This window comes from Pistacia vera, unplaced genomic scaffold (genome assembly GCF_008641045.1).
Source record: "Pistacia vera cultivar Batoury unplaced genomic scaffold, PisVer_v2 Contig77, whole genome shotgun sequence".
In the NCBI taxonomy this organism is placed as follows: domain Eukaryota; kingdom Viridiplantae; phylum Streptophyta; class Magnoliopsida; order Sapindales; family Anacardiaceae; genus Pistacia; species Pistacia vera.
In genome coordinates, this window is record NW_022196634.1 from 38,029 (window position 1) to 64,799 (window position 26,771).

Sequence of the window (26,771 nt, forward strand, 5' to 3'; positions counted from 1 at the left end):
TTATTTAGATGGGAAAAAAATCGTTTACTCTTAAACACCCATTTCTTTTTCTTCTTCTACCTTGTGCTCTTTTGTATGATCACGGTTTAAGTAATTAAATTAACCCATTCCTTGTTTCGAAGGCAAGTTTTTCTCAAAGCAAGAGCAATATCAGGAGATTATATTTGGAGGATCAAAGTGTAGGACTTAATTATAAGGGCGGCAAATACTTTAGAAAATTGCATTTAGAGCCATAGATTAACAACCAGCGAACCAGTACCAGTAAGGGTGATTGGTGAAAAAAAGTAAATACTTGTGAGGCCAAAGTATTTAAAGAAAAATTTAGGGATGCTATAGAACAAATACTTTCTATTGCTTTTACTACAAACTCACTGGTCTCTCACCCCGTTCCCCATTTTCCACACACAAAATTCAATTCTGTTGATTATTTGATTTCAATTCTCAGGCGCAAATTAACAATGCCCCACGTCATAGCTCTACTCAGTTGCAACATGGTTAGTTTTGCGGCACAACGGCCGCAGCGTAGTAAAGCAAAGAAGATGAAGCAGGTGAGGACAAAAGAAAAGCAGAGCAGCAGGAATGCGGGGTTTGGCATCGAGAAAAAGGAACCATTGTGGCGATGCGTCGAAGGTTGTGGTGCATGCTGTAAGCTTGACAAGGGTCCTGCCTTCCCCACTCCGGAAGAAATTTTCGATAACCCAGAAGATGTTAAGGTTTCTTTTCATTTTTCACACCCATGCACCCTTTCTGTTTGAGAATATGAATGTGAACCCTCAAGACCCACTTCAATATGGTTGTTAATTGTACTTTTTCAGTTGTACAGAAGCTTGATTGGTCCCGATGGGTGGTGTATAAATTATGAGAAAAACACACGCAAATGCTCTGTTTATCCTGGTACGCATTTCCCTTTGTTCTTCACTAGCGTTTACATTCATATTCTATTAATTTTTTTTATATTTCAGAACGTCCATATTTTTGTCGCGTGGAGGCGGGCGTGTTCGAGTCATTATATGGAATTGGCAAGAAGAAGTTTAATCAGGCGGCATGCAGGTGACACCTTCTTATCCTAAATGTTATCTTATGTTGCCTAGATTACTCTTCTCTTCATGCTTGTGTTGCTTGCAGTTGCTGCAGGGACACCATCAAGGAAGTTTATGGTACCCATTCCGAGGAATTAGCTAACTTCAATCGCTCAATACGCAGCTGTGATGCTTGAGTTAGTTTGATTTGCTGTTCTTGAAGCTGGTACCTGCTTAATTGTAATTAAGAATACGAGCTTAGTCAAAAAGGTATATGTTAATTCTTTGCAAATGATAGTGTACCAAAAATGAGATTCTGCAATAATATTAAGTCTTCTTTCATTCGCAATTCAAATTAGTTTTTACAATGTCATGTCCAATTTTATTTAGTTCTATATAACCTTAATATGAATCTAAATAGATGGTTTGGTGGTCATAGCTTTAAAAGAGTGCTTGAAGCGTAAGACAGCCACATGTAGTTACCATCTTAAACATGGTACTAGTGTACCAATTCTGTTAGAACCGTCATTCAATATAATGAACCGTCATTCAATATAATTTAGCGGGACTTACAAAATACAAGATAGATTTCTTTTACACAATCTTGGATCTTGATTTCTCTCTTTTGATCTCTCTTCTTCTTATCCAAATGGATAATTCAGTCTCTCATATTTTAACCACCACCATGCTGCTGCTCCTTTTAGCCTTCTTTGCAATCACTCCTACAGCTGAATCCTTATGCTCTGAAACCATGGCCGCCACTCTCTTCTAGTGGTTTCACCCTCTTCGCTCATGCCCTTCAACAGTACAACCTAACCACCAACTCCGCGGCCAACACCGCACGGCTGACCTACCTTGCACTACCAGACAATGCCCTAATTAACCTTCCCCTTGATGCATACTCTGTCCGCGGCCTGGTGCCAAATGCTGGAGCCTTCTATTACCAGTCCCTCCTCACTATCCCTGACAACACCACCCTGCCTACCCTCTGCAACACCACTCTCCTTGTTGAGACTAACAGTGAAAGGGTTTCTTTCAAAGATGTTTCTTCTTATTGCACCAATCTTTACATTAATGGGTCCTGCATTGTTCATGGTGTTGAAAGACCACTATCATCATCCATGGTTCATCAAGACTTTGCAAAGGCAAGAATGGAGACTAAGTCATCTCCAGTGTCCTCAGGACGTTAAGTGGAACATTTGAAGAGTATGCTCGATTCATTCACCAAGCAAATGGTCCAACTCATCTTGATGAGAATGGGGAACCTGGTAGCACTCGCTGAATCATGTTTGATGTGACCAGTCTGCCCTGTTAACGTGTCCTTTGTGTCTTTTGTTTGGGATTTGGATCAGCTAGGATGAAGATCAGTGTTTTGAAAGTAAATGTTGGCTCTGTATGATCTGGAAAATATTAAGTACTTTCTTTCGAATGTAGTATTCTCCCTAGCCCCTAACCATATTGTATTGCGACTCGATATGCTACATAGGATCTTGATGGAGTCCCTAAATAGATTATGGCTAATGGACCTCGATAAAACTTAAGGCTTCAAAATCCCCGTATCGTGAAAATATATTTGTTTCAATAGATGCATGACATCAATGGCAACTTCAAATTATTGTGCAGGGGTTGAGTTGCCCCGATACGGTTTTCCTCTTTTCTGGCGCCGTTGCTGCGTCAGGGCATTTCTTTTCCGGTGGTGTTCGATTGCAGACATGTGTACCTTTTTTCTGTTCATCTTGCGATGATTGTATAATTTGTATTGATGGCTAGCACTAAAATCCACAAGTAAGTGGGTAGTTGGCAGTGGGTATAGTGGGTAATGGCCTAATCCTACTGAGCGTAACAAGTTCTTGCCATCTTGTTAGTGGCCTAAATCCTATTAGGCATACCAATAAGTTCTTGTCACTCTAGAAACGTGATTATGTTAACTATTTTGATAATGTTATCCATTCATCATTCATAATTAGATTAAAATCTTAATTTTTATTGTGTGTTATTCAAGAAATCATTCCATGATGCTATGATTTCGTTAACATGATAGGCATTTTATGCCATTGAAAAGAACCTTGACATTTGAAGTTCTGAACGTTCCAATTCGTATGATCAGTAAGAATCTTCAAGAGTGAACGACTTTTTACCACCCAAGGTTTGCCTCAATGACATTTCCCATCCACAAAGCTTCAAAATACCGCTTTCCATATATTCTGTTATTACTCAAAGCCAATTCCAATGGCAAAAATTCTCTCTATCACCACCATTTGAATCTTCAGTATTTTCTTTACAAAATCCCTCTTACTTCGACACCTGATTTCTTGTCGATCGTCGACCATTACAAAGCTAAGGTTTCAAGTTTTTAACTAATTTCTAGAGGCGAATATTCAATTGGTCACCACCATTCGATCCATCGGCCTTCATTATACAAAACTCCTCTTACCCTGACTTTCAAACGCCAACTGAGAAAGTGAAATACGCTTTGGGTATTAACGGAATATAAACTTTGTTCTCATTACATAGAGGAGCTTTATTACCAGTATAATGAGCAGGAAGCGAGACCAACATATAGCTTCGGCCAAGATGAAATGGGATTTTGTGAAGGAATTTTGAGTTACAGGCCTTGCTTGTACCAGGAAGCTCAGCGACAAGCAGCCTATGTTGAACAATGAACTAATAGGCAAAGGTGTGAACATCCTTTATATACTTCAATTAACGAAGAAAAGAGGAGCCTTCTCCCCCAAATTTCTTTTTCTTTCTTCTCATTAGTGTCATTAAGATTTAAGAGTGAGCCCAGGCATGAATTTCTGACTGATAGCTGTAATAATAGTCCAAGGACGTGATTCTGGACGTCTTTCCGTTTACACTATTTCATCTATGAAGACCTAATTGTTTTATTTTCTGCTCTCCTAATTAATCACATTAGCTGGATTTTAATTAACATAATTAACTTATTATAGACGAGATAACTACCTGAACCACCAGGGAACTTGGAAGAAAAACATTTAAAATCTATCTTTTCATGGATTCATTATCGCCATCCACAACTTGATTTGTCAAAATTTCATAATAGACCTTGGCATTCACATAAGTGACAGCCTATCTCACTCCTATAAACTAAAGCTTGAGTTTTCAGAGTTTTCATTTTGCTTCGGAAATTTAAACCCCACGTTCCTACATTTTGCTTCAAACTTTCAACCTCAAGTTCCCTCATGAGTTCTTGATCGGAATGAATCTACTATCATCATTAACAGCAATATACTCTGCATCGTCACCAACAATACAATCCTAATAGTTTCGGATCCTTAACCCAGTACCTGCCAAACTACAAGGCTACCAGTGATAGCATATAAATGTGTATCAGCCTGAGCAAATCATTCACTACCTTAGAACATATGGTTACATACATGCATCGTGCAAAATTACACAAAGTAGAATAACTTTTTTGATTTTTTACTCACACTAGCAAAATTTATGTAAGATCAACTCACTGTACAGGAGATATTCAAGTTATTGTAATTTATCATATTACATACCAAGGCCCAATTCATCCTCAATGTCATCCCCATCTTCAAACAGCTTCAAAAACCGAGCTTGTTCTTTTTCTCTCCTCTTCTTTTGCCAGTACCTATATGCTGCCACCCCTCCGACTATCAGTACAGTTGAAGCAAGTACTGTGATAAGTATTATTATACCGACATTCCACCCCTCTTCTCCATGCAGTGTGCTAGAGGCTGAATTGGAAGCGATAAACACATCAAACAAAATGATGATAATCATTTCAAAAAGAAAAATAGCCATCATATGCCTACTTATCCATCCAATTTAGGGAACAAGTCATGAATTATGGGATTTTCAGACAAAAAGACATTTAATTTGTATTTTGATAAATCTTTTAAGCAATTTATTTAAGGATCAAATGCATCTACAAATTTCCAAGAAAAATGAATATGAAACCAAAAATGTAATAGCCAGGATGATCAGCTATCTATCCAGATCAACCAGTAAACCATTGCACTTAGCAAAGCTATTAAAGTCTGAAACAACTAAAAATTATGCTTCCCGAAACCACTTTAAGATCCATAACCATTCGTTTTTTATGTCTTCAAAATTCATTCAACCACAAGTGTCCCCTCAGTGAAAACTCAAGTGAACTTTTTTCTTGCACTAAGAACACTCCATGTTTATCAGGTCCTTCTAAATTTATGCTTATTCTTCTTCTGAAACATTTTATCTGCGCAGCTTTAGTCTTTTCAGACTGTTGTTCAAATCTATTGTCAACTTCTGCCAAAAGACAATAGTCCATTTATATCTAGGTACTCACAGGACTTCTTAAAGAGTCATAGTCCAAGATGGGAAAAAGAGAGATTGAAATTTCAAGGTACACTGGCATAAGGCAGAATAACTCCTTTGTATGCAAATAAAAGAAACTGCATGCTCTTAAACAAACAAATTGATATGGCATATGAGCTGTAAATGTCCAACATAGATCACCATGTCGAAATAGAGCAAAACTATAAAAGAGAACACTAACTAGTAAGTTAAAAAGCAAGAAACTCACAGCTTGCTTCAGACTTGCACTCCGGACACAGGAAAGTAGCCTTAAATTCCTTTTTCTTGTCTCGAACATATTTCCCCTTATTAGCTTTAAAATCAGAAGGACAAAACTCCCACTCATCAAATACATCATCTGACTTAATCATATCCTTCTCATAAAACCCACATCGCTTGCATTTCTGGCCCGAAAAATCTGTTAGCGGCTGCAGACATGAACAACCATGTTTAAGCTTCACCAACAATTACCACACTTAATAGTAATGGGTGTTATACAATCCGAAATACAAATAAAACACAGTAAAATCCAAAGGCCCCAGCCTCTCTAATACAGTCTAGTATCATAGAAAAACCTACACAATATAATCCTATAACTATTCCAGTGCCAGTCTTAGTTTTCAATTTCCTAGACAAAAATATGCTTGTTGACCACTTGTGATAATTTCTACCAAGCTTTTACATTTTTATGACAGATAGTTTTAAAACAGAATTAAAAGTTTTAACATAACCGTAGTGAAATACTAACCTGCCAAGATTCTTCATTCTTGAAAGAATACATATAATCTGCGCGCTTGACATCAGGCAAAATCGTCTTTTTCTCTCCTTTACACTGGAAATAAACCGTTGGTTTAGAGTCTGGCATCCATTCGTGAGTAGTATATATTTCAATCGAATCAAGCGTTACTACTGCTGTTAATACGAAACCTACCAAAAAAAAAATAATAATAATAATAATATTAGGTAAAGGAAAATGATCAATTTTCAAATTGAAACCGAAGTCGTTCAATATCTGTTTGTTTCTCGAGAAAATTACCGGGAAAGCAGTTGAGGAAAATAAAAAAGACAAGGAAAACACAAGAAGCTTTGGAATTCAGCGAACTCCGAATCGACATAACGAGCTGTGTCACCATTCACTAGCTAATCAATTTTAATTGACGGATATCATAAGCCTGCTCAGATCGATCGGAGAATTAAACAGGGAGTGCACACTACGCACCTTTCCGTTCTCTGTTTCATCCAATTACGAAGAAGCGGCTTCAGGAAGCTATGGCGGGTTTTTTTCTTTTTCTTTTTTTCTTTTTTTTCTTTTTTTTTTTTTTATTCTTTTGTTTCGTGAGAGAGGGAAAGGGTGATGGGAGGGCTGACCGGTTCGCGATGCGAGTTAATGGACAGGGTGGCGCCTGTGAGACGCAGGGTGCGCATTACGCAGTGGTTAAAAGGTCTTGCCACGTCGTGCGGGACTTGAAATATGAGTGACGTGTTGCCAAGCACAGTTGGCAGTTAGGGAACGGCTTAGTCTCTGACAACATAATCAACATGTGAAACATATTTTTATTTTTTTAATAATTGAATAAATAATAATGCATTTTTTATAAGAAGAAGATGTTTCTAAATTTACATAAAATAAAACTCAAGCATTTATATTTAAATACAAAACTACTCCAGAGTCGAGATGAAGCCCATTTTCTCGAGCTGTCTGAAGTCTGAACCAATTTTTTTGTAATTTTTATTCGGCCAGGTCGACCGACAAGTATAGGGATAGGCTAAATTCGAAAGTTGTGCATTTAGAGTCCAATTAACTGATTAAGTAGGGACCGCATTGCCCAAAACGGACAACTATATATAATGTTTTTAAGAAATTAAAAGTAAACTTTCGCTCAAAGATATGTTTGATTGAGGGTTTATGAAACAAATTTTAGTAATAATGTTAAGAATTAAATTAAAAAATCAGATATAAATATTTTTTTTTTCAATGATATTATATTTAAGTTATTGCGAGCTGTCACTGTGTTTGTGAGAAGAGTTTATTAGCTTAGTATTACTTACCCCTCTTTCTTTATTTCACATATTTGTTTTATTAACCCAATTTCTATATTTTTTTTCTTATATTAAATCACTAAAGAATGATATGATTTTATTCTTAAAGATCGAGTAAAATCCACGAAGATGAAATATAAATTTATTGGGTGATAAAAAAATATATATATATGAATCGGTAAAAAAAAAATTATAGTTAAAAAAAATATTGTTGATCACCTAACAATACATTGTCCCACATTAAATAGATGAGGTGAAAAACCAATTTCATGTAAGTTTTTCACCTTTCAATACATGTGGCTTCCCTCAAATTGCGGTGCTCCATGGAGTACATATAGAAGCTGTGTTAGGATTAAATCCCTTCTTCAACCTCATTCTCCACCATGCCGCTGCTCTCGGATCCTGACAGTGGCTAACTGAAGTCGCAAAACCATCACCAATCAAAATCATTTCATTACAACTATCGTTCAAGCCACCAATGTCGTCGCTAACATTCCAAAATATTATAATATCCACCTTCATATTATATCTCCTCGTCTTCACCGTCGCCACCAAGGCACACGAAGATGAGGAGCTAATGAAACAAGAGTTTCTCGACGCGCACAACAAAATCAGGGAACACATGGGCGAGCCACCTTTGAATTGGGACGAGGAGTTAGCTAAGTGTGCACAAAATTGGGCCAACGGTCTCTCGGGGGACTGCAACATGATACATTCTTATGGACCCTACGGAGAGAACTTGTTCTGGGGAGGGTATGACCATTGGACACCTACAGAAGTGGTGCAGTCATGGGCCAGTGAGTCGCAGTATTTTGATGATAAAGGAAATACATGCAGCGAAGGCCAAATGTGCGGACATTACACGCAGGTCATATGGAGAAAAACTTGTAGGATTGGCTGTGCACGTCAGAAGTGCAACAATGGAGGTTTGATTGTCGTCTGCAACTATGATCCACCTGGCAATTATGAACATGAAAATCCATTATATGAAACAAATTAACCAGTAAAGGAGCTCTTACTACAATCAAGAAGAGAGTTCAATGATGGGTTGGGTTTGTTTTAATAATACGGAAAACTCTTTCATTCATTAATTGTTTTTTCATTTTTTCATATTATGACAGTAAGGTTTAATTGTAATAATGTGAAACACCTGGTCTGGCTATAGCCTATATGTCTCCCTTCAACCATATTTTCAATGTTTAATTATAAGACCATAATACTTCTGGAATTTTCGCTTGATCATTGATATTTTGTAATTTCATTTTTGTGTAGAATATTAGCTTTTCCTGTTCATTTTAAACCCGGAAATATAGGCAAGGGTAAGTCTGGTTTATGATATTTCTCATATCTGTATCCATGTTGTTATTCTAATAATTTTTTAACAGTTTTGGTTCAACGTGGGGCTGCAAATCGGCAGAGCAATGTGATGTGTGCAATATGATATAACTTCTCTGGTGTCAACCCCTTTGAAATTGGGAAAAGCCTGCCTTAGATGGACTCAAATTCTTCGTGTTTGCATTGTTCACGTTTTAGCCTTTTAGGGCTCAATTTCCATCTCTCATTGATCATAATAGTTAAATATTTGAACCATTTGTATTGATGTTTGATTTTAACACCAACGACTTTGCATATGTAAAGTGTTAAGAAATCACTTGTAAGTAGATTATGGAAGTGTTTATGATACAGTGATAATATATGTTTGAAAAAATATAAATAAAAGATTGACGAGAGAGATTTTTATAGTGGTTTAGATGCTNAGCAATGTGATGTGTGCAATATGATATAACTTCTCTGGTGTCAACCCCTTTGAAATTGGGAAAAGCCTGCCTTAGATGGACTCAAATTCTTCGTGTTTGCATTGTTCACGTTTTAGCCTTTTAGGGCTCAATTTCCATCTCTCATTGATCGTAATAGTTAAATATTTGAACAGTTTGTATTGATGCTTGATTTTAACACTAATGACTTCTTATATATAAAGTGTTAAGAAATCACATGTGCAAAAATTATGGAAGTGTTTATGATGTAGTGATAATATATGTTTGAAAAAACATAAATAAAATATTGACGAGAGAGATTTTTATAGTGGTTTGGATGCTTGAAGCAAATCCTACACCCACTGTAATTCTATTATTCTCTGACTATTGTTTGATATCGTTTGTAAAACATACAAAGATTAAGTAATGTTTTGTTTACAGAGAAAAATAATGGTTGAAGCTCGAATTTGTGCCCAGCTCTCATATGTCCAGCCCCCCATTGCATGGAGAAATGTGTCTATTTATATCTTTGAACTCAATGTAATGAGTGATTTTATAAATTGTGGGGACACATGGAGACGCCTCCCCAATCCTTATCCACGTGTCCCCAATCCTTATCTTAAAATCGGATAAAGAGCTTGAATTATGCCTAGCATGATCGGGTGTTGGGATCTTGATTTATTATGATGATCTGAGATCTAGGACTGCACTCTAAGAGCTAGGAGCACCCTGATCGCTAAAAGTTGATTGCAATATGAGAATTGGGAGCTGATCGCAATCTGATCACTGACGTAAAACATCTAGAAGAAAATAAATCTCTGGTGAGAGCAAAGAGTCAAAAGCCCAAACGCATGATTCAAAGGTCCTAAACAGACATGCAAACTTAAAACAGCCATAACTTTTTATCCGAAAGAAGTTTTGGAGCATGTAATATATCAACAGAAAGCTCGTTTTGAGCTCTACGTCATGGCAATTGAGGGTCAATTTCAAGGCCAAAATCCACTGTTTCGGGGCTATTTTAAGTTTTTTACGTGTTTTTTTATGTTAACAGCTGATCGCGATCTGAGAACTAAGAATTGATCGCAATCTGAGAGCTGAGAACACGATCTGAGGTTGTTCGCAATCTCAGAGCTGAGAGTTGATTACGATTTGAGAGCTAGGAGCTGAGCGCGATGTGACAAGCACTCGATTTGAGAGTTGGAGGTGCGCAATCTGAACGATCTACAACGCACAATCTCGGGATAAGAAGCTTGATCTGGACCATGTGATTTGCACGATCTAAGGAGCACGATCTCAAGTGAATGAGTGAGCTTATGAGCTCAATTAGAGAGTATAAAGAGCTTTGATTTGAAAACTCAAGAGCTCTTTGTGATCTGAGAGCTTAAGAACTCTTTGCGATCTGAGAGCATAAAGAGTTCGATCAGAAAACATAGAACACAAGGAGTTCGATTAGAAAGTACGGAGCTTTATCTGAGAACACGAGAAATTCAATCAAAAAGCTTGAGGCTTGATCTGAGAACACAAGAAGTTCGATCAGAAAATGCGGGGCTTGATCTGAGAACACAAGAAGTTCAATCAGAAAGCACAGGGCTTGATCTGAGAACACAAGAAGTTCTATCAAAAAGCAAGGGGCTTGATCTGAGAACACAAGAAGTTCTATCAAAAAGCGAGGGGCTTGATCTGAGAACACAAGAAGTTCTATCAAAAAGCGAGGGGCTTGATCTGAGAACACAAGATTTGAAGGATCTTAGTGATCTGGACTCTCAGAAGCGCGTGATCTGGCCACTCAAAAGCGCGATCTAGGTACTCAAAATCACGGTATAGGCACTCCAAAGCACACAATCTAGGTGTTTGGAAGCATGGAATCTAATAGATCTAATGAGTGTGATCTAAAAGCTCTCATGCACATGATCTGAGAGCTTTGATGCACCTGATCTGAGAGCTCTGATACAAAATAGGCTTCAGTATTTTGACCATAACTTGAGCTGTAAACCTTGGATTTGGATGATTCTTAGACCATCGAAAAGATAACTCGAATGGCTACAATTCTTATGTTTGTGGCTTCTTCAGATTCAGACTTTATCATGCTCAAATTTTCACATCTAATAACGTGATTCTAGAAAAAGAAGTTGAAATTTGCTGAAGAAGTCGAAACTTGCTGAAAGAAGTTGAGATTTGCTGGAAAAACATGGAGAGCTTATGTGAATCATGCCCTCCTTCTAGTGTCAACCTGTTGATGCTTGATTTTGACACTAATGATTTCACACGTGTAAAGTGCTTAGAAATCACATGTGAATAGATTATGGGAGTGTTTACGATGCAGTGATAATATATGTTTAAAGAAACAAAAATAAAAGATTGACAAAAGAGATTTTTATAGCGGTTCGGATACTTAAAGCAAATCTTACATCCACTGTGATTTTATTATTCTCTGACTATTTTTCTGATATCGCCTATAAGGCATACAAAGATGGAATAATGCTTTGTTTATAAAGAAAAATAATGGTTGAAGCTCGAATTTGTTCTCATACATTCAGCCCCTTCTTTCATGAAAAGAGATGTCTATTTATATATTTGAGTTCAATGTAATAACTATCTTTGCAAGTTATGAAGACCCCCCTCTAATCCCTATCTTAAAATGATATATGATTGATATAAATTAGTTTAATAGCAACTTAGGTCCATTTGGTTTTGACACTAATATTATTTTATCCTTTAGCTCTCGTTAAACTTTAATGGATGGGATTGTCAACTCATTTTGGTTGGTGGTGCTGATTTAATTGATGGGATTCTCAACTCATTTTGATTGGTGGTGCTGATGTCATGTCAGTGTATTTTTCGGCATATCAGTTTGTAACTTCGTAATGTGGATCAAGAAGAAATTTACTGAATCCCCTTGAGACTGCTGTCATCAAATAGAGCTCAGCCCAGCAAAACAGATTATTGGCTGTCGTATCAGTTAAAATATTTATAGCCCAATGTACTGAATTTCAGCTCGATGTGTAAAGATTTATATTGAAAGTAAATACACATTAACAGGGTCAGGGATGTTGGTTTTGATTGAGGTTGTATTGTGATAGAAAATGATTCTGCTTGCTGCTCTACTTGCATTGGTAGAAGTTCTTTTGGCATCTTTGCTCCCTGAAGGGTGATGTTATTATATCTTTTATAAGTAGAAAGTGGGAAATTGGGAATCCCTTTAAGCGAAGGATATTAGCATCCCCAGACATGACCTCAAAATAAAATCAACCATGCACTAAACATATAAGATAGCTATTACCAGATCAAATTTTCAAATGCCACAGAAGGTTCATGCACCAGCCTAGCAAAGAAAAAATCTAGAATTTCTAAAACATTCATGGAACTTTTCTGCAACAGCAAACACAGATTGATTATACTAAACATGAATAAATTTCATATATGTGATAATTAATAGAATACTCAAATTCAATCTTACCAGTCTCATTCAGAACTGAAGACTTTAGTTTCCAGCTGATATGCTGTGGTGAAGAAGGCAGGCCAACAGAGGTAAGTTGACATGATGCTGCTAACTGTAGATGCACCAATAAGCATGTTCATTACAACAATCTGCAGTTGAATGGCCTCCAGGGGCGAAGCTCCTCCCATTATCAGTCCAGTCATTGCCCCAGGGAGTGAAATTAGACCCACGGTTTTGGCGTTGTCCAATACCGGAGAGAGTGCAATAACCAGAGCCCTCTTCACTTGCAGAAGTGTTGCTTGCCGTGGCGTTGCACCCAGAGCTAATGCTGTCTCCACCTGTTAAACAAAACCATCCATCAGATGAAGCCATTGACACCTGAATTGGGAATATTCACTAGAATTTTGTCAAATTCTAGTTTCCAAAAGATTTCAAAACATCATTCGTTAATTTTTCCTAAAAATTAGAACTTACCAAGTTCAATTGTGTCTTGATATCATCTCGAAGTCTTTTCATTGTTACTCCGGTTACTGTCATTGCATTTCCAACCATCATTCCCGCAACAGGAATGATGTATCTTGGAGTGAAAGGGAAGACCCTTAGTATAACAAGCAAAAACATGGTCACTGCAGTTCCGGCCAGGATGGAAGCTCCAGCAACGTACTTCCCACGGGGTACATGTTTCGCCCGTTGACCGGCCGTATAACCAGCAACTGTGACCTACAGGAAACAGTGAAACAATGTCAAGAACGAAGACACGAGTAACAGCAGCACCCAGAAACATGTCAACTGCAAAAGGGCTAGCTTAAAATTGGAATAAAAAGGCCCTGCATCTCCAGAATTTAAACTTTACTTGTCCAGTTCATATTTATTAATTAGGCTGAAACAGAGGAGGAATAATTCGGTGACACTTGTGGACAATATGAACAGATCAAAATTGCATACTCTTTACTCGACATGACAGATAGAAAATAAAGCATGGACCCTCTCTGTTTCTTCTCATTTCAGGTAATTAAGCTGGGTTAGAACATCGGATCTCCGTATATATATAAGAAAATTCCAACCTGAGAGCTTGATTATATCTGTATTAGATGTTTTCTTTCGGTTCTTTGACAACAAACTCTTTCAGCTCTTTGACTGCAAAACTTATTTATGATTCTGATAACATATGCAAGAAAAATCCAACCACGAAAAAACAAAGCAGGAAAAAAAGAAACGATAAGAATTAAGAACGAACCATGAAAAGGTAAGCAAGAATGATCCAACCACTGTTTTCTTGGGTAAAAATGAACTGAAGAACAAAGCCAATAACAGAGAGTTGAAGAAAAGCCCTGAAAATGGAATAAATCATTTCACCCTCCAATCCAAGCTTTTGAAAGATGGACAACAGCACAGCCATTAGCACCACCGCCGTGGCTGCCGCCGGCTTTATCATACCCTGGAAAAAATCAAGTATCCACAAAAAATCCATATTCCCAATGACAAAACCACTGACAAAATGCATATACAAGCTGCTGGGCACCGAGCTTTTGCATAAATAATGAAAGAGACGCACTATCGTTTCGAGTGGATGTGGAGATAAGAGAGACAGGTTGTGGTGGTAGCGAAGTTGAAGGAGAAACGACCTGCCTTAGATCAGTAATTGCCATCTCGTGGAGTTACTATTTGAATCATAGACGAGAAGAACAAAAAGCTGAGTTTAAGCTACCACGTGGCAGAGGGTGAGTGATTTAATAAACAATCCGCTATACGACGCGGAAAGTAACGACGTACGTACGAACTATACGAAAGAGTCCTGTTCCACGCGCGCGTGGAGTTTCGAAATGTTTTAATCAAGTGGGGCCACATGAATAAAATTGACGTGGCAGAGTGATCGTGGGCGCCACCATCAACTGATTTCGTAACTAGAACATTTCTAACGACGCTCTTCGTTATTCGTTATGAACAGTATCTTTTATATAAATAATGTGTATTTTTATTAGTTTTAAAATATAAATAATATAATTTTTATTTAAATCTAATAAATTTTTTAAATTTAATAAAGATATTTTTTATTTTTAAGAAAGAGACCTAATGAGAGAGATAATTAATAAATAAAATATATAGAAACTTATAGTTTATTAATTAAAATTAGGATAAAGAGTAAAATTTAACTCTCTAAATATAGAGAGTCAAACTTATTTTCTAATTTATATTTTAAAGATAAAGAGTCTATTGGACTCTTGTTTTTATGGATAAACTCTTTATAATAAAAAGTTTGGATCATATAAAGAGTCATTTGGAAATGCTCTTAGAGGTTTATTTTCTTTAGGTGCAAAAATTTTGGTACGGAATTTTAATGTAAGATTTTTGAAATAATAAATATTATTCTGTTAATAAACTTTATATATATAAAGTTGAATACTCATACAAGTTGTTCACCATATGACATATTTTAGAAGCTTTGAAATTGCTCTATTTTGATACATTGAATTGACAAGCCAATCAAATTACTCTATCTTGACTCATTCGATTGATATTTATTGCTCCATATATAATTATTAATTAATTAAAAAAATGAGATCTATATTAATAATTAATAATAATACAGGTACATTGCATTAGCATTCTAAAGATCTAACCATAATGACACCTTGAATTTGTGATTGCTATATGGTTGAATTTTATCGGTGATAATGTAGACAGTATTAATTGCTACATTGGTATTTCAAAGTCTAAATAAATAGACATAAATATTGGATTATATAGGTGCATTGCATTGGTTATATTAATAATTAATAATAATACTAATTATATAGGTGCATTACATTAGCATTCTAAAGGTCTAATCATAATGACACATTGGATTTGTGATTGCCATGTGGTTGAATTTTATTGGTAATGATGTAGACAATATTAATTGCTACATTAGTATTCTAAAGTCTAAATAAATAGACATAAAGATTGGATTACATAGGTGCATTGCATTGGTAGTAAAAGCATACTTGTTTATTAATAATTATATAAGTGCATTGTATTGACATTGCGAACCTTTTTTCATATTCAATTCATATTTAATTGTGTTGGCATTCGAAAGGTCTAAATAAGGAGTTATAAAAGGGGCGTATGTTCAGTTGTGTATTATCGCAATATGTTAGTTGATGTCAACAATACCTCTGGTCTTTTGTTAATTGTTTATAGGTCATGTTAATTTGTGTCAAAAATACATCTGTTCTTCATGATTTTGTGAATTGATGATTTTTATTTATTTATGTTTTTGTTTTTGTTTACAAGTCAAAGATTCATGAATTGGCATGGAATCAAGGAACGATGTCCAATTGACATTGTCAAATGAGTTGTTATTTTAATTCGTTCTTCTAAACTGTAAGTATATCTTCTAACTATTTTAATACGAAAGTGTAAGTATATCTCCTAACTATTTTAACAGTTATTATTTTGTTGAATGATCATTTTTGTTCGATCAATCTGTTTAAATGATTAATTGTGTTAGTCTTACCGAATGGTAAGTATATTCCTTAACAATTTTAATATGAAGATTAATTAACTTTTGTTGATTTCGTTTTCAAGTAACAATTGTTATACGAATGAATAATTGTTCCTTAATAATCTTAACATAAAGATCGATTAAATTTTATGTTTGTTTTCAAGGAAATGTTCATGTACTTTACTAAGATCAAATCGAGGATGATCCTATTGTCAGTCGAACTGTGAATATATGTCATATCTATATTAGTAGAAACAGTTCATTTGTGTTGAATATATTTTCTATAAAAACATTCGTGTATTTTAATTTGTTATATGAATGATTAATTGTTTATGTCCTGCTGATGTGCGAGTATATATGTTAAATGAATTAATTTTGGCTAATTCCGCTTTCCAATACATAGGTGTTATTTGAAATATTTCTTATCAGTCCTAATATAATAATCCCTTAAATTTGGGTCAAGTAAACCATTCATTTAATCATCACACGCATTTCGGTTTCCACTAAACAATCAGTAGTAAATTGATCACAACTTGCTCAATAAAAATCAAATTGATGAGAGGTTTGCATCTTTAGAAACTAGATAGACAGGGATTTAAATTGATATATTATACGCTTAATTTGGGTAACTATAGCCCCACTGCTGAACCATTCATTTTATTATCACACACATTTCGGTTTCCATTGAACAGACAGTAGTCAATTGACCATAACTTGCTTAATAAAACTTCAATTGATGAGAGGTTTAAATATTTAGAAACTAGAAAAACGGGGCTTTAATTTGATATATTATACGCTGTAGCCCCACATCTGAACCATTCATTTTATCATCATACACATTTCGGTTTCCACTGAACAGACAGTAGTCAACTGACCATAACTTGCTTAATAAAACTTTAATTGATGAGAGGTTTGAATATTTAGAAACTAGAAAAACGGGGCTTTAATTTTATATATTATACGCTTAATTTAGATAACTGTAGCCCCACATCTGAACTATTCATTTTATCATCACACACATTTCGGTTTTTATTGAACAGTCAGTAGTAAATTGACCATAACTTTCTCAATAAAACTTCAATTGATGAGAGGTTTAAATATTTAGAAACTAACTATAGCTCCACTTCCAAACCATTCCTTTTATTATCACACACATTTTGGTTTTCCCTGTTTCTCGATTTCCACTGAACAATAAGTAGTAAATTAGTCATAACTTACTCAATAGTTAATTGACCATAACTTGCTCAATAAAACTACAATTATGAGAGGTTTGAATCTTTAGAAACTAGACAGATATGACTTTAATTTGATATATTATACGCTTAATTTGGATAACTGTAGCATCACTGTCAAACAATTCCTTTTATCAACACATATATTTCGGCTTTTCACTGAACAGTCAATAGTAAATTGAATTACTTTCTCAATAAAAATCCAATTGATGAGAGATTTGAATATTTAAAAACTAGACATGTAGGGCTTTAATTTGATATATTGTAAGCTTGATGTTGATAATTGTAGTCCCACTGCCGAAATATTCGTTTTATCATCACACACATTTCGGTTTTCACTGAATAGTCAGTAGTAAATTGACCATAACTTGCTCAATACAAATCTAATTGATGAGAGGTTTGAATCTTTAGAAACTAGACAGACAGAGCTTTAATTTAATATATTATACGCTTAATTTGGATAACTGTAGCACCACTTCAAACCATTCCTTTTATTATATCACACATTTCGATTTTCCTTGTTCTCGATTTCCACTAAACAGTCAATAGTAAATTAGTCATAACTTGCTCAATAAAAATCCAATTGATGAGCGGTTTGAATCTTTGTAAACTAGAAAGATAGGATTTTAATTTGATATATTATATGATAACTTAGGATAACTATAGACCTGCTGCCGAACCATTCATTTTATCATCACACACATAAAACAAATTCAATTTTAGTGATGACAAAGGAAAACGAATATTGATATGTAGTTTTAATTGTATTTGTTCTATCTCTTTTTGTTGATTTTTGGATTGATTTTATTGTTTGATTTGTGGGTTTTATGGTTTTACAATTATCGTCTTTCTTTAGGATGCTATCATCAAATGCTTTTTTTGCTATAGGTGGTGGTCAATTCTAATTGCAGCAAATAGATTTGTATCATAGAACATTTATCTTCAAGGCTGCTTCAATGCTTCAATTAAGTTGCGTTCAGATTATACTGTTGGAGTTGTTGCTTTCTATGTGAGTTCTCTTCTCAATATTCTTAATTTTTTTTTTAATTTCTAAAATAATAATAATAATAATAATTCATTTTATCTTCTCAATAATCAAAATCAGTTTTTTTTCCTTTGGCTCTGCAAGTCTCTTGCTTAAAAGTTCACATTTTTCAACAATGTTTCTCTATCTCTGATTGATTTATAGACTTATCAATAATACCCCATGGGTTATCCTGCAATTTTTTTTGCTTTTCTTGACAAAGTTTTAAACTTTGGTTGCGATTTCAAATGGTGACATATTTAAGAAGAACTATGATGATATAGACTTTGAGTTCAATTTGTAGATATTTTATTTATTGATTTTTTAATTATCAATTCAATATAAAATGAACTTCAATATAGAAAATATATATTTAAAACACAAAAACCCAATAATAATGTAAAAAAAAAATATATAATAAACATACCCGCGTAACGCAACTTGAAAATGAATATAAGTTATAGAAATTGCGGAAGGTCAGTATAAATTTTAAATTTAAATAGTTGATCTTGATAATATTTAGGCGATCTTAAATATTATACACGATTCACTATAAAATACTGACAACGAATATTAAAGACATGTTTGCAAAAATAATATCAATTGTACAAGATGATGATCCAGAAAATATAATTAAACCATATAATATTCATGTGATCTTCTCAAGTTGGATGAGTGATTTAATGACATCAACCTATAATTGATATTAATAATTATATATGTACAATTATTAATTTTATCTTAACACAACTTTGTATATATATAAAATTTATATTTACTTTAAAAATTGTATAATTTAACAATTATTATGTCTTAATCTAATTAGTTTATTTTGTTAGAATAAATTTGTTTACAATTTGTTTCAAAAACATTGATTAAACATACCTGCACAACGCGCAAGCCTCATGTCTAGTTAAAAAGAGTAATACTAGCCTTATAAAGAGCCATACAAAGAGTAGTACAAAAAGTCAAATCTAACCCTTAAAAGAAGGGAAAAAGAGAGAGAGAAAGAGGCAATCATGAATTTCAAGGGCTGGATTTGACTCTTTGTATGCCTCTTTGTATGTCTCTTTGTAAGGCTAGTATTACTCAGTTAAAAAACATACTAATATGAATTAATGAATATTTGATTGTACTGTTTACCTAATACTGTATTTATTTTTGTTATTTCATATTTTTTACAAAAAAAATTAATAAATATTATTCTTTTAATAAGCCAATAAAAAATATACTTCTATGAATTAATGAATATTTGATTGTACTGTTTACCTAATATTTATTTTCGTTATCTCATATTTTATACAAAAAAAAAAAAAAAAATTATTATTATTATTATTATTATTAACTAATCAAATCTTGAAACCCGATTAATTCTTGCAGTCGACTATATTGAATATTAGAGTTGTCTATGAATTAATATTATTTTCAAATAATAGGATAAATTTAATGTTCAATCGGTATGAAGATTGTGATATATTTGGAGGTAATAGCCGGTGTTATGATTAGATTAAACTATATCTGGATAGTTAAGTGGTTCGATATAGATTATTGGGTGTATTATTCAAGAGATCACAAGTTGGAGTCCCTCCCCAGTTGTTAATCAGGATAGTCACTAAAACTCTTACCTGATTGATAATTCTAAAGTCTCAAATGATTACTTGAGATATGTGTAAACTGATCCAAACACCCACAATAATCACAAACAGAAAATATTAGATTAAGGAAGGAAATCCGTGAAAGGTGGTACTGGTATCTGGTTATAGTTGGTCCAAAACAAGAAACAAAGAATAATAATAAAAAGGTACTTAATGTGGACATTCACATGTGAAGGTGAACCACCGTTCATATGAATCATATACGTACAATACTACAGTCTAGTTGAACCTACATCTTATCAGGTTTAACTAGTCTATAGTGCAGTCGGATGTGAAGATATCATACGGCAAATTATGTTTTGTATTATATTGGTAAAAATTGATCTGGTTTAATTTTTATTTCAGCTTATATATAATATACATGTTCCAAATCGATCCTGTCCATTTTACATGTTTTATTATATGGTTTTAATATAGCAAATTATTTGGTGCAAGTAAAAGACGACATGTGATACAGTAGGGTAACTGACCAAGACAAAAAAGGGAATGGATAATTGAGAATCACTTCATACTTTATGTCTTTGTCTTTTCATTCTTTTTTTAACTCTTTCAATATTAAAGATTGAGATTCCAGTAGATGGATTTGTAGGGCTAAAGACATGGCTTCTCCCATATGATATAAGTTGTATTGATTATCAAAAGGTTAATGACATTTATCTTGTTTAATTTAAGCATAATTACGTCTCACCCTTTCTTTCTTCATAAATAATAATAATAAGGGAGAACGACTTACACTTACCCAAAGTTTTTTGTAAAGACAAATCGGTACTCAAAAGGTTTGGAAAAGATAAATAAACACATTCCGTCATGTGCGGTTAAGGAGTTCTATTTGTTAAAAGACAAAAATGATTGAAAAGACTGAAATGCCCTTGGAAGTTTAATATTTTAGTTTTTATTAATTTATGGTCATTCAACTCATTCAATTAAATAAATACCCACATCATTTGTTGAATTATGATTATACCATCAAATTATTATGAGTTATTGAAATGACCAGTTTGTCCTTATGAGTTTGTAGAAAATGAGATAAAAAATGACCAATTTATCCCTATTTTGGTGGCAAATTTTCAAAGTGAATATAAAAAAAAAAAAGGCAGTAGAATAAAATTGCTCATTTATGGCCGAAGCAATGTGTAATGAAAATTTTCATGATTTAAAGGAAATCATTCATACAAAAGAACATAATTTGTAATGAAATTCTTCCAAAGTTACAAATAAACAGAAATTACGAATTCAGTACAGCAAAATTTGTTTACAAGGAAGATATACAAAAAAGGCAGAAGCAATTTTCAAGATGCTTCTGTTACCAACTCTTAAATGTTGCATAAATCTTCCATTGTATTTGTTGAGTTACATCTTCAACAATTTCCTCCTTGGGGTTCGCCATTCTGATTTCCGAAAAAGTATAGATAGACAAAGAGATACACCATGGTTTTCAATAAAAAAACAAAAAGGTGATCATAAATTAGAAATATAGCTACAGCAGATAAAAATTACGATGAAGAACAAAAACAAATAACACAAACAAATCTATCATGCACAATTGCAGCCTACCCAAACAAATAAGACCAAAATCCAACCACCAAAAACAAGTAATAAAAACACAAACAAATCTACCATGCACAACTGCTGCCTACTCAAACAAATAAGGTCAAAATCTAACCACCAAAAACAAGTAGCTCAAATTTACCCAAGCAGATCATGCCAAAATCAAAACATAAACAAACAAACAAACAATTACACCATGCATTACCAAACATTTATGAAAAAATTAATATGTACCAGAATAAGAAAAAGGGTCACTCTCTCCATGAATCAATTCAAGCAAACCAGCCNAATAAGTTGACTATCACCGCGGCGAAGAATGAAGAAATTCCACATCGTCTCTGTCTTACTTCGCCGTGGCGAAGACAATTTCTTCGCCGGGGCGAAGCTCCTTCAAAAGTTCTAAAATTTACAGAACTGCCACTCTGCTTGCTTCTTCGTTCGATTCTTTGATTTTCGGCTCTCTTCCTTGGAAACAAGCTTCATCGTGCTTTGTCCTGCTCCAGAACTCTCCTATCTTCTGAAATCCGCTCATTTCTGAGTCAAAACTATCCAATTTTGTCTTTATTCGAACAAAAAGTCCATTTTAACCTGAAACACGAAAAGTACAGAATTAAGCACCAATTCAGGTAAAAATGCACTAGAAAGTACCTGAAATCCGACAAAAAGATCAAATAAAACATGTATAATTTATGGATTATCAGAGAGTGTGCCCTAATTGGTAGAAAGGAAAAGATAGTGCAAAACTCAAAACAAGATCATAAGATGACAAAAACACTAACATCACTGATGAACGTGAGATCTAGGACATACACATTGAACCGGGCGGTGAAATGACAGAGATGTTCCCCATATTGCCACATTGCATTGGCTCCAAAATTGTGGACAAGAAGAAGATTAGGTATGAGTTGGTGGAAGTTTTGGGGATCCAACAATGCATGACAATGCCATTGCTAAGGTTTATGGAAATCGAGTGAAGGCTAGCGTTTGAAAACATGTAACGGTAGATCCAATCCAGGGATGCGGTGAAGCTGAAGCTTTTTGACATCTTGAACAAATTAATGGGAATCAAAATTCTTCCTCGATCTCAAATCATTTCATTTGATTATTAGAATTTTGCAAAATGGACATGAAGAGGTGTGGATTTTAAGATTAAGAAGAGCGGGAGCTAGGATTTGTGTGTCAAAAAGACAATAGAAGGAGGTTTGAAATGATGAGAGGTTTTGGATTCTTAATCATTTTTGTTGAAACAGCTAAGAGTCAATCAAAATGCTAGCCATAAAAAAAATTGGGAAAACCTAAAATGCAATCACATACCACCTTATAAAACCACGTGTCTAACTTATTCAAGTAAGCATATGTTTTAATTACTTCCCACATAATTGATCATATCTTAGAATTACTTTTGTGATAGGGATATGGACTGCCCTACCCCATCCCTAATCCCTTAAAAAAAGTTAATTATAAAATAAATTATTTAATTTCATGTTAATAATTTTTATTTGTTATAAGTATTGTATATTTACTCAAATTTAACGAATTAGTCATTAAGGGAAAAATTGTCTTTATGCCTTCTGATGAGTGCTTGAAAATGCACTTTTACTTAGTGATTTATCAATATTATTTGTGGGAAATTATGTTTAAGTTGTGTGATTTGACTTAATTATTTCATAAATGTATTTTTTGGGATCACAGGTATGTTTTGTGTGTTTCAGGTCATAAATTCTTAAAAATGTTATTCAGATGAAGAATAATGTTGGCGATAAAACTTGTGATGATTGGAAACAAACAGATCAAGAATCAGAGTTGGAACGAGAAAGTTGTGGCATTTTGAGTATGAGTTGAAAATCCTGGAACATGCTTGAGCCTGGAATGTGCTTTAGTATTTTGATGATAATTTGAGCTGTAGACCTTGGATTTTGATCATTATTAAACCATTGGAAATCCATGTCTAAAGGCTACAACTCCTATGTTTAAGAATTTTCCAAATTAAGATGTTATTATGCTCAATTTTCCACATCTTCACTCGCCACGACATTCAAAATCTTTGCTGTAGTGAACTTGTCTCTGGTTGAGATGGAAGTAATACAATTGTGTGCTTGCTACAGCAAACAAATGTTTGGCTGCAGTGGATATCCTAGAGTCCCAATTTCACTCTAATTTTGCTAAGTCTTTGGCCGAATTTCATTACCCTAACTTGAATAGAATTGTTCCAACTACACTCCTAAAACCCTAGCACTATAAATAGATGTCTTTAGCTATTTTCAGAGAGGGAGAGAAGAGAGAGAGGAGGCTGGCCGCAATTTTGGATCACCAATTAGAGAAACTTTCTTTTATCATTTTCCTGAACTTATGTCTATTATATTTACAATGGTTGTTTCTTTTAATTCAATTATGAACTAATAACATTTTCTAGGGCTAAGATATAACCCAAATTTATGAATATGTGTTGATTAGTTATTGTTAATATTTATTAAGCATATCTTTTCTAAGTTTCATTATGGTTCTTAATGCTTCAATTCTTTTAGGCTTGAGAGCTAATTGAGCTAATGGACTAGGTTGAGATCGAGAGATGAAATCTAGTTAGTCTACTGTAATAAAACTGTAGATTGAGCGAACACTAGAGATAGGTTACCATGATCCGATGAGGCTTTGATAAACTCCACAGAACGTAATGATCTCTTAAGACCTAAATCCAATTTAGAGATATCTTCGGTTGGTAATAAAGAGTTAATCTGGTAACTATTTGAGAAAATTTTATTGGAATTTTGGGGAGTTTGACCTTTAGAAAAAAGCTTACTGATGTTAGCATAATTGTCAATACATAGGAGTAAATTGGTGTGAAATTGTAACGCCCACACGGAGGTATGTAATTTAACTTATGTTTTTATAGCCCTTAGTTGATTTTCGTTAAAGTTATTTTGAGAGAATGTGAAGAAAATGCCTTAAACTTGTAGTAAGGGTAAAATGGTCTTTTCACTCAAAATTAGTTGAAATTGTGGGGAGTGAAAAAAGATAGAATTTCATGGAGAATGCAATAAAAATGAGGGCATTATGGTAATTGACTAAGGGACAAAGATGGAATTTTTAAGAAAGTGTAAGGGCAAAATGGGAAAATATGTTTATAAAATAAGATATTAAGGGTTTCGTATTACAAACCCCCTTATTTCTCTTCTTCCACCGCCACTTTCCTTCTCCATTTTCTCTCAACTTTTCACTCAATTTTCCAAGGATTTTTAGGGCTTTTGAGTGGATTTTGACAAGGCTTTGATCCTAGGTGATAATCCGTAAATTATACAGTTTTTATTTGATCTTTTTGTCAGATTTCAGGTACTTTCTAGTGCATTTTTACCTGAATTGGTGCTTAATTCTTTACTTTTCGTGTTTCAGGTTAAAATGGACTTTTTAAGCGAATAAAGACAAAATTGGATAGTTTTGACTCAGAAATGAGCAGATCTCAGAAGATAGGAGAGTTCCGGAGCAGGACAAAGCACGATGAAGCTTGTTTCCAAGGAAGAGAGCCGAAAATCGAAGAATCGAACGAAGAAGCAAGCAGAGTGGCAGTTCTGTAAATTTCAAAACCTTTGAAGGAGCTTCGCCCCAGCGAAGAAATTGTCTTCGCCGCGGCGAAGTAGGCCAGAGACGATGTGGGATTTCTTCACTCTTTGCCGCGGCGAAGAATTCTTCTTCGCCGCGGCGACAGTCAACTTATTCAATTTTGTAAACGCACAGTTTCGTGTTGTGCGTGTTTTTGGCTGGGTTTTTGGACTAAGTATAAAAGAAAAACTTAACCTTTTGGTCCAGGATCTTCAGCTTTTTAGGTTTAGCCGTTTTTACACTTTTCTGAGAGTAAAGCTTTTAGTTTTTCGGATTGTTGAAGGGAATATTCAGATTTTGACTAGAAGATTCATCTTTTGGGAAGATTTCTTATCTTTCATCTCAGTTTCATTATGTTTAATGTGTTTATTCCTAATTTTCGTTTTTGTAGTGTTTTAGCTATGAACTAATCTTCTAGGGTTAGGGTTTTGATTCTAGTTTGGATTTGAAATGGGTTAAGTATTTGATTGTGTATTTCCATGTGAATAAGCTTTGGTGTGTATTACTCTGAAATTAATTGCTGTATGTGATGAACATGATGAGATTGAGAAATAATTCATGTTAGGCTTCTTGGGTAATCACCATTATAGTATTGGATGCTAGAGTAGATTCAAGAATTAATGAAATCAATAGGATTCTTGTGCTTAATGAATTTAGAATTATTAACCTTCAATTTGTGGGTGCGGAATGCTAATAAGGTGAATAGGAAAACATAGCCCGAGAGGGTATGTAACATATAGTGAATCCGATTTACAACCATGGCGATGAATGTGAAATAGCGTAACTCTTAGGTTTAACCCATAAAGTCCAAACGAAGTCAAAACCCTACCCGTTTTAATTGAATTGATATTCGTGTTTCATGTCGCTATCTTAGTAAGATTTAATTCTTTGTTAATTTCATTTTTTTGTTTTCTTTTTCATCAATTTGCTCCACCAACCAAAGAATTCGATTACTTCAACTTGATAACGTTAGGAAACTTAGTGCTTTTGACAGTCCTCGTGGGAACGATCCTACCCATCACTTTATTACTTGAGCGACTAGTGCATTGCTAGTTTTGCAGTTATAATAAACAAGCGTCAAGTTTTGACTGTAGCAAAGCCATAAGTTTCCTAACGTTATCAAGTTGAAGTAATCGAATTCTTTGGATTGGTGGGAGCAAATTGTAATGAAAAAGAAAACAAAAAAATGAAATTAAACAAAGAATTAAATCTTAACTAAGACAGCGACATGAAACACAGAATATCAATTCAATTAAAACGGGTAGGGTTTTGACTTCGTTTGGACTTTTATGGGTTAAACCTAAGAGTTAACTATTTTCACATTCATGCGCAGTGGTTGTAAATCGGATTCACTAATATGTTAAACATACCCTCTCGGGCTATGTTTTCCTATTCATCCTTATTAACATTCCGCACCCAACAAATTGAAGGTTAATAATTCTAAATTCATTAAGCACAAGAATCCTAAATTGATTTCATTAATTCTTGAATCTATCTCTAGCATCCAATACTATAATGGTGATTACCCAAGAAGCCTAACATGAATTATTTCTCAATCTCATCATGTTCATCACTAGGCAACAAGAGGTAAGAATTCTTGCTCTATATATAAGATTTACTTGTGTGGAAGTTGAATTCTTATGAAGTTTATGCTTAGGG

At 34.2% G+C, this 26,771-nt stretch overlaps 4 protein-coding genes across 6 annotated transcripts; 2 read left to right on the forward strand and 2 right to left on the reverse strand.

Moving 5' to 3' along the window:
- Window positions 1–356: 356 nt before the first annotated feature.
- On the forward strand, window positions 357–2,704 carry LOC116116374. Of its 2 annotated transcripts, XR_004125798.1 has the most exons (5): window positions 357–713; window positions 816–894; window positions 963–1,050; window positions 1,126–1,289; window positions 2,643–2,704. XR_004125798.1 is itself a non-coding variant. In XM_031402458.1 (4 exons), exons 1-4 carry the CDS (start codon window positions 459–461, stop codon window positions 1,214–1,216), a joined length of 513 nt encoding a protein of 170 aa, XP_031258318.1. In that variant the 5' UTR covers window positions 357–458; the 3' UTR covers window positions 1,217–1,345. The 2 variants fall into 2 exon arrangements, 1 of the variants encoding a protein (XP_031258318.1); XM_031402458.1 differs by lacking the exon at window positions 2,643–2,704 and having other exon boundaries at window positions 1,126–1,345.
- A 1,749-nt stretch (window positions 2,705–4,453) lies between these two features.
- Window positions 4,454–6,652, reverse strand: LOC116116316. The gene is made up of 4 exons (XM_031402411.1): window positions 6,379–6,652; window positions 6,091–6,269; window positions 5,572–5,770; window positions 4,454–4,744 (listed from the first exon to the last, which is right to left on the reverse strand). The coding sequence occupies exons 1-4, from the start codon at window positions 6,473–6,475 to the stop codon at window positions 4,539–4,541; spliced, it is 681 nt and encodes a 226-aa protein (XP_031258271.1). The 5' UTR covers window positions 6,476–6,652; the 3' UTR covers window positions 4,454–4,538.
- A 1,208-nt stretch (window positions 6,653–7,860) lies between these two features.
- Window positions 7,861–8,382, forward strand: LOC116116318 (pathogenesis-related protein 1A-like). The gene has a single exon (XM_031402412.1). The coding sequence runs from the start codon at window positions 7,861–7,863 to the stop codon at window positions 8,380–8,382; it is 522 nt and encodes a 173-aa protein (XP_031258272.1).
- A 3,907-nt stretch (window positions 8,383–12,289) lies between these two features.
- On the reverse strand, window positions 12,290–14,230 carry LOC116116364 (protein ALUMINUM SENSITIVE 3-like). Of its 2 annotated transcripts, XM_031402451.1 has the most exons (4): window positions 13,813–14,230; window positions 13,050–13,295; window positions 12,594–12,913; window positions 12,290–12,505 (listed from the first exon to the last, which is right to left on the reverse strand). In XM_031402451.1, exons 1-3 carry the CDS (start codon window positions 14,077–14,079, stop codon window positions 12,599–12,601), a joined length of 828 nt encoding a protein of 275 aa, XP_031258311.1. In that variant the 5' UTR covers window positions 14,080–14,230; the 3' UTR covers window positions 12,290–12,505; window positions 12,594–12,598. The 2 variants fall into 2 exon arrangements, with proteins under 2 accessions (XP_031258311.1, XP_031258310.1); XM_031402450.1 differs by lacking the exon at window positions 12,290–12,505 and having other exon boundaries at window positions 12,525–12,913; window positions 13,813–14,229.
- Window positions 14,231–26,771: the final 12,541 nt, after the last annotated feature.

Excerpts from the sequence above, each read along its gene's own strand:
- LOC116116318 (XM_031402412.1), top strand. The coding sequence starts at position 7,861 with ATGTCGTCGCTAACATTCCAAAATATTATAATATCCACCTTCATATTA.
- LOC116116364 (XM_031402451.1), bottom strand. The coding sequence starts at position 14,079 with ATGCATTTTGTCAGTGGTTTTGTCATTGGGAATATGGATTTTTTGTGG. Across the intron at positions 13,296-13,812 it reads TTCTTGCTTACCTTTTCATG|GTCACAGTTGCTGGTTATAC; the intron begins GTTCGTTCTTAA and ends TGTTTCCTGTAG. Across the intron at positions 12,914-13,049 it reads TCAAGACACAATTGAACTTG|GTGGAGACAGCATTAGCTCT; the intron begins GTAAGTTCTAAT and ends TTTGTTTAACAG.
- LOC116116374 (XM_031402458.1), top strand. The coding sequence starts at position 459 with ATGCCCCACGTCATAGCTCTACTCAGTTGCAACATGGTTAGTTTTGCG. Across the intron at positions 714-815 it reads ATAACCCAGAAGATGTTAAG|TTGTACAGAAGCTTGATTGG; the intron begins GTTTCTTTTCAT and ends GTACTTTTTCAG. Across the intron at positions 1,051-1,125 it reads TTTAATCAGGCGGCATGCAG|TTGCTGCAGGGACACCATCA; the intron begins GTGACACCTTCT and ends TGTTGCTTGCAG.
- LOC116116316 (XM_031402411.1), bottom strand. The coding sequence starts at position 6,475 with ATGGTGACACAGCTCGTTATGTCGATTCGGAGTTCGCTGAATTCCAAA. Across the intron at positions 5,771-6,090 it reads AGAATGAAGAATCTTGGCAG|CCGCTAACAGATTTTTCGGG; the intron begins GTTAGTATTTCA and ends TCATGTCTGCAG. Across the intron at positions 4,745-5,571 it reads GTGCAAGTCTGAAGCAAGCT|CCTCTAGCACACTGCATGGA; the intron begins GTGAGTTTCTTG and ends CTTCCAATTCAG.